General features: G+C 34.6%; 1 protein-coding gene across 2 annotated transcripts in view; it reads right to left on the bottom strand.

The window, feature by feature from the left end:
- Window positions 1–3,420: 3,420 nt before the first annotated feature.
- cd9a (CD9 molecule a) overlaps window positions 3,421–10,171 on the bottom strand; it is an 11,894-nt gene continuing 5,143 nt past the window's right edge. Inside the window, exons 1-8 of one of the 2 annotated variants that reach the window (XM_016483600.1) lie at window positions 8,994–9,231; window positions 7,028–7,130; window positions 6,849–6,946; window positions 6,678–6,752; window positions 6,496–6,597; window positions 6,168–6,257; window positions 4,869–4,952; window positions 3,421–3,926 (exon numbers count right to left, since the gene is read on the bottom strand). In XM_016483600.1, the coding sequence (XP_016339086.1) occupies window positions 3,861–3,926; window positions 4,869–4,952; window positions 6,168–6,257; window positions 6,496–6,597; window positions 6,678–6,752; window positions 6,849–6,946; window positions 7,028–7,130; window positions 8,994–9,059 (684 nt within the window). In that variant the 5' untranslated portion in view covers window positions 9,060–9,231 and the 3' untranslated portion in view covers window positions 3,421–3,860. Of the gene's footprint in view, window positions 3,927–4,868; window positions 4,953–6,167; window positions 6,258–6,495; window positions 6,598–6,677; window positions 6,753–6,848; window positions 6,947–7,027; window positions 7,131–8,993; window positions 9,232–10,171 lie in introns of those variants that run through there. The other variant, XM_016483599.1, reaches the window with a different exon arrangement.

Below are 10,171 nucleotides of genomic sequence, written 5' to 3'. Positions count from 1 at the left end.
CACTTGGGGGACACAGAACGCGTTTTTCCATTCCAATGCGCTACTTTTACATTGTTTTTCTATGTAAACACGCGCTAGACAGACGTTGCAACTTGCAGTTGCGCTCGCGTCTTGCAGTCTTTTGCAGTGTCTCGCGCATGACACGGCGTTCTAAAAACTTTAAAACTTGACCTAAAACGCGTTTTACCCCATTCCACTCCTCGTGTCTCGCATTTTTCAAAGTAAACACGTTCTGTGTGAATGTGTCATCAAGCATTTCCTGATTAATTTGGAACACAAATTAAGATATTTTTGATGGAATCTGAGAGCTGTCTGACCCTGCATAGACAGCAATACAACTGGAATACGGCCCCTCATAGAAATGTTCCCAAGTCCAGAAACGTAGCCGGGAGATCTGATGCAACATAACGCCAGCAGGAGTCACTCATACTTCATTAAATACATAACAAACAGTTAATTCTGCCGAAATACATAATAAATGAACCCGTTTTGATGCTATATTATTGATTGCTTATGTTGCTAAGGGTGTTGCTCAGTGATACACAGAACCGTTGGGTGAAGCGGTCAAAGCCGTGCTGTATCATGAATAAAACACAGCTGCTGACCAATCATAATCGAGGAATGGAACAAACTGTTTTATTAAAATTAATATAGGCTAGGAAGCCTATTTAGTCATAAATAAGTGCAGTTTATATATAAGCTACCTTTTTATTCTTCCTGTTTAACATTTATTAGACTCCAGATTGAAATAAAATGCTTAATGTTATGGGGAAAAAAATAGAAATCAGAGCTTATTCTGGATTTTTACAGAATTCAGTTTCACTTTTTTCCGTCTGCAAAATTAATAGCCTAAAAACAATTAACTTGCAATGTTAACTTGTAGCCTATTACAAAAAAAAAACAAAACACTAAAAATAAGATGTGTTTGACAAAATCAGAAAAATAACACTGAATGATGTTTGACAGCCGAGGGAATGCATCTCCAGAGCATAGACAGTCGCCGGCGCCGCCAGTCGCAAATATTAAACATGTTTAATAAAATCTTTGTGAGGACGACTGGCTACAGCTGGTTTTTAAATTCTAAGACTAGAATCTTTAGACCGACTGTAAACAACACCAATTATTAATCTGAATTTACAATCAACTTTTCCAAACGTGTACATTGCGTTAAGACTTTTTCTAACACTGCCAGTTACGAATTGCGAGGGAGAGCGCTCATTTTCTAAAATGTCTCGAGTTAAAAACGAACTGAGAACGAGAATGTGCCAAGAACGTCTCAACTTCGTGGCCATTGAGTCCGAACTCTTAAAAGAGCTCAGTTTCGATGAAGTGGTGGATGACTTTGCGAAGAGGAAGACAAGAAAGAAACTCCTGTAAGAAATTGTTTCTGTAACCATGCTGGTTTGTATACTTGTCAGGACCTGCAAAAAATGTTTGTAATTGTGTTTTTTTTTTTTACTATTGCATTTTCTTATACGTAATGATCTGATGTTTAAACTTTACATGTGATGTTTGTCACAGAGTTGTTTAGTGACAAATAATTTTTTGATTCATGATGCATTAAATATGCGTATATTTGACAGTTAATTAATTAAAGACGTGTTTCATACGCCTCAATTTGCCGCATTGTTGATTATTCATTGTAGCTATTAGACTTGTAGAGAGAAAAATATCAGAAAAGTGTATTAGTCCTATATTGATTCTGTAAACCCTGTACAATGTGCTTTTATAGCGCAGGCATTTGACGCGGAGTAACGGTTTGAATATTCATGATCGTAACTTCCACTTTCTGTTACTGTGAATGCACAGCTAAGGGAAAGAACGGGGAAAAACTGGTATGGTGTGGTGGGGGGCCTTGGAGATAATTGGCCCCGGGGCCTCTGCAAGTCATAATCCGTCCCTGAGTTGCATGTGAATATGAAAAAATCTTTGAGGGGGAAATAAGCAAAATTACAAATGTCACATCGCAACAATACAGTTAAAATCATAATTAATTATCTATTTTTGCTGTAATTTGTTAAGATAGACATTGACAGACAATATATGTCAATAATAGTAATAATATAACAAAGTATCAAACCAAGTGGCAATTTTTTCCCTAGAAAGACAGCATTTATTTTTTGTATTTTTAAGTATTTCACCGCCCATAGAAGGGTTACTAACTAAAACCAAAGCAATAAAAAATAAATAATTGTTACTTGAAATAAAATAAATGTTAAAGCAGCACTATGTAACTTTTGGCGCTCTGGCGATTAATAAACAGAACTGCACACATCCCGCGGAAGAACATTCCAACCGGAGCTACTTCTCTAAGTTTATGTCTATGGCGATTCACGCAGCTATGTGTTACTCCGCAGCGGTTACGACCCGACCAGGCTACAATAGTCCAAATATAAGTACTTATTATAAGTGTACCGTAGTGATTCGGAATAAGACAGAAACGCGGTTTGGAAGAGGAATTCATGATGTACTCGCTCATTATATACAATGTGCAAATTTTGAACACAGAAAAAGTTACATAGTGCTGCTTTAACTAAAATTACATTAAATATATAAATTATGTTTGTTTCTATTCTCCTGTATCATTATCCTTTTATTATTATAAAAGTTAAATAAACAGATTCATAAAGATAAATAAAATAAAAAAATTGCCAAAGCAACATTTCATTTAGTTTAACTTGATGTAGTAAAACTGAAAATAAATAAAAACTATACAGACATATTTTAAAAATACAATAATTATTAAAAATGGAAAAAAGTCAACAAAAAGACTAACTATAATAGTATCTCAGTGATACTCAACAACACTAGATAACATCATATACAACAACAGCCACTTGGTTTCTGATTATATATACACACGAGGAAGAAGGTAAAGTCATATGTTTGGGTGCGTAACTCCTCACAATGAAAACAATTCTTTTTGAGAGATTTTAATAAAATCACAGTAAAGGAAATGCTTTGATGGGTGTGCCTTAATATGATTTCAAACTCTCTGTTCTCTTTGTTGCTGGATCTGTTTGGGTTTGTTGGTGAGTCATTCTGTCACTTCTTACACAGATAAACATTTTTTCACAATGTGTCAGTGTTGTGTTTGAGAAACACAGAGATCACATAAAATCAAAAGCAAGGGACAAATACTTTCAGTGTACAGATTTTGTCCTAATTGAGACCAAGTAAAGTAAACGGAGAAGGGGGGGGACGGAAAGAGAAAATGATACAAACAAGATTAAGGAAACTGAGAGGTTGTAAACGGTCACATAATGGAGTGACGCTGTGATTATGGGAAACTGATGAAGTTTTGGGTATCAAGCCCTTTCACAATGACTCCTATCAGCCTGTTGAGTGTGAACGCTGTTAAAACAGATCCATACAAACACACTTCATCCTGGAAACTGCAAAAAACATTCCACCACAAAATTCACGAATAACTTGGCTTTTATTTGAGCCGTATGCACCGATGTGGGTAAATCAACCGACAATATTCACAAATCAGAAACAAAACATTAGAAAAGTTCAAGAACAATTCATATCAAGCAGTACTGCGAGTACAATAAAGCGAACAAATGGTTAATCCTTAAAATCTATTATGAACGATAAAAAAATATATAAAAAGTCAGACTTAAAGGCCTTTTCAAATGGGCTTGGAATGCTAAACCAACCCTTTTCTCTCATTACTCGTGACTGAACCAGTGATACAGCTGCACTAAGAAAAAGAGTGAATTCCAGTCAATCAGAGATGTGTGCCTGATGCTGTGATCTAACTGGCTCTTTGCTGATGAGGTCGTGTTCAAGACAGTGCTTTGGGACAGACATCACGCAACACAAATATACTGGCAGTTTCCCAGGCAACCGGACCCTCACACAATCTCCCGGGTTTTCCGGATGGCACAGCACAGCATCATGCTGAAGATCATGCCGAAGATCTGCGCACATGGACAACACATCACTTCAGTGACACGTCAATCGCACACATACACGTGTACGTGACTATTCATGTTTTCAAAAAAGCATTACAATCAAGGCGCAAAGAAATATATACTTTTTTTCTATTTAAATCTGCAGTTTGTCATTTCTGCACCATTAGCAGAATCTATTATTGGAAAGGTTAGAGTTGGTAAGATGTTCTGTATTTTTGAAAGAATGCTCACCAAGACTGCATTTATTTAATGCAGAAAACAGTGATGCTCTGAAATATTATTACAACTTCAAAGAACTGTTTTCTGTTTGAATTAATTTTAAAATGTAATTGATTTCTGTGATGCAAAGCTGAATCGTCAGCATCATTACTCCAGTCGTCAATGTCACATGATCCTTCAGAAATCATTCTATTATGCTGATTTACTGCTCAAGAAACATTTCTTATTATTATCAATGCTGAAAACAGTTGCGCTGATTAATATTTTTGTGGAAACAGTGACATTTTTTTCATCTTTCATGAATAGAAAGTTCAAAAGAACAGCATTTATTTGAAATAGAAATATTTTGTAACGTTATGTCTTTACTTTCACTTTTGATCAACTTAATGCATCCTTGCTGAATAGAAGTATTAATTTCTTTAAAAAAAAAAAAAAATTACTGACCCAAAACTTTTGAATGGTAATGAGTATATATAAATCAAATTAGGCATTTTTAAATTCATGTAATATTGAATTAAGAATTCACAATTATAAAATGTTCAAAATCTTCTAAAGGTCAAAATGCTGAACAAGCTGACTTAATAAAAAACAAAAAAAAAACAATACCACACACAGTTAAACTAACTAAAATATAAATAAAATGTATATAAATTATATATAACATTTTATATACGTATATAAATATATACAATTACATACATGTACACATTTATATGAAATAAAATTTACCATTATCACTCCAATGCCGATTCCAACGCCTCCAATAATATGAAGTTTGGAGTTAAAGACTTCATCAATGGCATCAGGGCAGCTCTGAACACATAAAACAAGATTTGGAATTGGTTTTATCAGTGTTGTTTTATGCTCTCTGAATTGTTCAAAAATGTATCTTTACATCTATCATAGTATAACATCTACTAGTATAAGAATGAATGTCTTTATTTGGAGAATGAACTCTTATGTCTGATATAACAGGGCTGTGTAAACACTAACTGTTCATTAGTTTACTTAAACCCTGCTGGATCTTTAGCACAACCTTTGAAAACACACCATTTCCTTCCACTTCAACACTTTACAACTCTTTTCTCAATTTTGTAAACAGTTACTACGCCACGATGACCTCTTACTTGACCTTCTACTGGTAGAGTAAACAGCATGTTTCACTGACTCATTCAAGCTGAGCCGTACACAGGGTGCCTCAGGTTAGAAACATCTGAGCTAAGCTGGTGTAAAAGCACTCCACAATCAGACCTGCTGCCTACAAGAATCTCGTCCTGTACGGTCAACTGTAATGCTACACAATCATTGACTGATATTTGATCAAAGTATTTGTGTATTCTTGTAACTGTAGATGTTTCTACCAAAAACATGGATAAATTACAATTTTAAGGAGTTGTGATGTGCCTTGGCAAATACCAGTTGTTTTAATTTTCATTTTGACAAAATAAAACTGAAATAAAAAATAAAGCTAAAATATATATTTTTTAAATAATTTGAATATTCAATATTTATAAAAATGGCAAAAAGACAAAAACATACATTACTAAAACATAAAAGTGATTTTTTTTAAATGAAAGTATATGGAAAGTATATAGTATATAGAAAAATACTAAAATAGCATACATTAAATAATTTCTCAAATAACATTTGAGAAAACAGTCTAAATTTTGACACTGTACTTTGTTTTATGAAGGACTATATAAAGGACTGTATTAATATTAAATAAGGGCTGCATAAATATTAAATACATTTCATAATTTATACATTTTATTTTTTTTCTAATATTTTATTTTTATATAAATGTATTTAAATTTACATTTATCTATATTTTGATTTCCATAGTTCTCACATTTTTTACATTTGAATCTGTATTTTTATGCTTGCATTTATTTTTTATTTTGTCATAGCCTTCACAGTCTACATGGATCTTGTCCAATAATTTATTACAAAACTCAGTAATCAGTGGCATCTACATATTAAATATAAAAACTACCAAAATGCAGCATTTTAGCCTGTAAACACTATTACCTTTGTAATTAGAAAATCAAGCCCCTCTTTTCCTGGGCAGGTCTCTTCAAGAACATCCTGGGCATTTCCTGACGGTCCACAGCAGTTAAGCTGAAGATGAGGAACAGATGTCATCACAAATTAGCAAGGCATCGGAGTCAACGAGCTAGGAATAGTTAGTACTTGAGAAACCATCTGATGCATAGAGCACATAAAAACAGCAAGCGCGTTCTGAAGATGTTTACAATCTCCCAGGCTGTTACGACGAGCGCTTCAGAGGAACAACTAGCAGTTGGCGTTCACAAAGCTCACAGTACTGAATATTTGAAAGAAAGAAATTAGATCTTACTCCATGCTGGATGAGACGGAGTGTTTCTTTCAGAGCTGGTTGTTTGGTTTGTTGGTAGTTATTGTATGTTTCCTTGTAGAAAGTCGTTATATCGTCAGTAACCTATGGACACAATCATAGGAGCTTGAATTAGGTGCACCATCGGTGTGTTTGTGTGTGCACTGAGAATTTGGGACGCCCACCTTGGTCTGGTTAGAAAAGCCCCAAATTCCAGCAGCCACCTCGACCGCAAAGATCACCAACAGGAAAAAGAAGAACTGTGGGGAAAAAAACAACAACGGTCAAACACCACAGCTGATAAAATCATAATACTACAAAGTAGTGATATTTGAGAATACAATGAGGGGGATTACCAATCCCAGCATGCAAGGGGACTCCTGGATGGCACCACAACATCCAAAAAAACCAACCACCATCATCAGCGCGCCGACCGCAATGAGGATGTACACACCTACAACACACGCTTCACTTTAACTGGCTGACCATCAATGCAGCGACACAAAAAGCATGTTTAAAAAAAAAAACTACTGACCTGTGTAGAAAACGTAAGGTGAGTTCTCTCCTTCAAACAAGCTTTTAGTCTTGGGATCAAACCTCAGCCAAAGTCCAATAGCCAAGACGCCTGTCCCGGCAATCTGCAGTAAAACAACAAGGGATTGTGAATACTTCACCCTGAAATACCTACAAATGGACTGAAATACACACAGATCAGAACGACCCCATTAACATTAAAGAGAAACAGCTAAAATGATGGCACTAAAGGATCTCAGCAGAGGTTATTGGCTTGATTTAAAGAGGTATAAAAGCCATCCGTTTACATTCCCATTCATCTGAATGGCTGTCACTTGGCTGGCAAAACACGACCTGCTTGCTGCCAGCTTTGCTTATGGGTTTGCTTATGGGTCTTGGCCTAGTTTTTTTTTTTTATAACCATGAATGGGTTTATATAAGCCATAAATGCCACGTAGATAATTACTGCCACAGAAAAATTACATCCTGACAACCCTGATCACACAGTCCCACACACTTCACTAGCAACTATTCATTATATAAAAGTGTATTAGAGACTAAATTAAAATACATTAAAATTAAAATGAATGAAAATAAAATAAAAATACATCAGTTAAAAAGTCTCAATTTAATAGGATTATTGTATTATATTATATATATATTATTTTATTTAGACAAGTATATTTCTAGTTCTTTTAAGTAAAAATAAGGCTATTTATTATTATTATTATTATAAAAACAAATATAATTATTAAATATAAAACACATTACAAAAATAAACAATATATAAAAATAATGAAATGGAACAAAATTACAAAAATAGTAAAACATCTATTATAATAAAATATAATAGTTAGATTTGATAGGTGGCTTGCAAATAAAATATAAATAAATTAAAATACATTATTATATATAAAACACAAATAAAATATTATAAAAAGTAATATTTAAAGAATTATAAGATAAAATCAAAAAATAAGTACAAATAAAACATCTATTATAATTAAATATTTAGGATTTATAGGTAACTTGCAAACAATATTTCAGTCAGAATGCATGCTTATTTTTATACCAACAGGTGTGCACTGGCAGTGTTAACCAGCTTGGCCACTTTGCTTGTTTCTTCAAACAAAAACAACAGGACACGGCAGGTGCATGAATTATGTAATAACGCTTATTAAAACTCAATAGGCTCAGAGGCTTATACCCATCTTTTCAGAAACCAGCAAGCAATATTACATGACAGAATAAAACTGGCAGAAGTTCGGTCAATCTGTTAGACATGTGATGCTATATACAGTATGTATGCATGTTTATCTGTGGTTTTGGCAAAACCGCATGCCTGATTTTACTTCCTCCATCCAGGGATAAAATAACCTCAGTCACATGGAAAAATCCTGCTTGCTTCCTTTTTAAGACTACAAATTTTACAGTATGTGCAACTCATTTGATCAGATTCAACATCTGTTGGTTTGACCCAAAATGACTGCAGATTAATAATGTCAAGCCAGTTTATTGCGTTCAAGGACACCATGAGATTTTGCTTCAAAGTTATGCACAAAAACACAAACAGATGCATCACACTAACCAATCATCTTTCAGCCTTTGATTTAAAACCCTTCTGAACGATCACATGCAAACACCACGCTCCTCATTATATCATGTGACTTATTTTTCTTTCTAGTCATGTCCTGCTCACTAAGCTGAACGCAACGGTTTCATGTTCACAGGGTTCACGTCCTGCTCTTTGATTCATTCTCTCTGACCCAGATCTTTTGTTTGAAAAACTGAAGGTTGACAAATCTGTTCCAAATCTCCATGCCAATGCTTAGCTAAACAAACACCCTTAAAACAACCCCACTTCACCCTTTCACCACATTCCACACACAAACTCCACATAAAGACACAACACTAACACTCACAAATAAATGATGGTGCGGTACTTTCACACAATCACATACAAAATACAAATATGAAATTGCACCTACCCAAAAGATAAAGTTAAAGATAAACATGGCGTATTTAATACATTTTGGACATCCATCAACACCCATTTTGCTGTTGTCCAAGTCACTTTCGTTCAGGGAAACAAACCGTATACGTTCACCTGCACAGTCTCAGCTAAATAGATCAGTTTCTACAAAGTCTGCTCACAAATGTAGTGTTTGTCCGTTACACGCTTCCTCCCTTTGTTTGTGGAGAAAGTGAAACTGAAAAATGTCTGTGTTGTGCAATATTCTGTGTGTGTCAGTGGGAGGAGCTCACAGGTATGTGGGAGGCAGCATGTTGTGCAAGTCTGCAGGTGACTTTACACTGCATTCTGTTCTAACGCTTTAGCTGGGCCATATTTCACCCAAGCGGCAAACTCCCGCTCTCTCTCGAAAGTCTCTTTCTCATTACCATCATTACCAGTAAAATACTATAGTTGTCACACGTGTATTATAATTAACACACACATATGTTTTATATTTGACAGTAATGGGAATTATATATACGCAATCACATAGCAGCCCAGAACACATAGCAGGGCTCCTGCTGAAACGTCTCCCGTTTGATGTGATTGTAAAGACGTTCTGCGACTGAATACATCCACTTCTTGACAAGAAAAAAAAAAGACAGAAGCAGCAGTTGTGAGTGGGATGGCCAACCCTAACTCCGCCCCTGCGTTAATTGCGTTAAATATTTTTAACACATTAAACTGAAAAAATTAATCGCCTGCGTTTAACACGCTAATTTTGATATATATAGGCTTTTTTTTTTGAGATACTGGATTTTTGACTTTCATGAGCTGTAAGCTCTCACCCTAGTATTTGGAAGCTTAGGTCATGTGCACAAGAATGTGATTAAAGGTCTGCAGTTGAGTGGATTGCAAAAAAAGAAAGCAAAAAAACAAACTCGCTTTTGTTCAGTTTCAGCCACTATAGGGAGTACAGTATGCAAATATGGAAACAAAGATGTTTTGTCTATCCTTGAGTGTTAAATGTTAGAAATATAAGGCCTTGTGAATGTATGTTATGGTATGTAAGGTTTTTGTTGCTTGCCTTGCAGATCCAAATAAAAGAAGAAAATGTGTGTATAAGAAATATTTACATGTATGTGTGTGTGTGTACATATATTTATATTTATTTTATGTTATATATAAATATACATTAAATATATTATAGGC

The sequence above is a fragment of the Sinocyclocheilus anshuiensis genome, unplaced genomic scaffold (assembly GCF_001515605.1).
Source record: "Sinocyclocheilus anshuiensis isolate Anshui unplaced genomic scaffold, SAMN03320099.WGS_v1.1 scaffold733, whole genome shotgun sequence".
NCBI classification, from domain to species: domain Eukaryota; kingdom Metazoa; phylum Chordata; class Actinopteri; order Cypriniformes; family Cyprinidae; genus Sinocyclocheilus; species Sinocyclocheilus anshuiensis.
The sequence above is the reverse complement of the archived record's forward strand: the minus strand, read 5'-3'. Positions and strand labels throughout refer to the sequence as shown.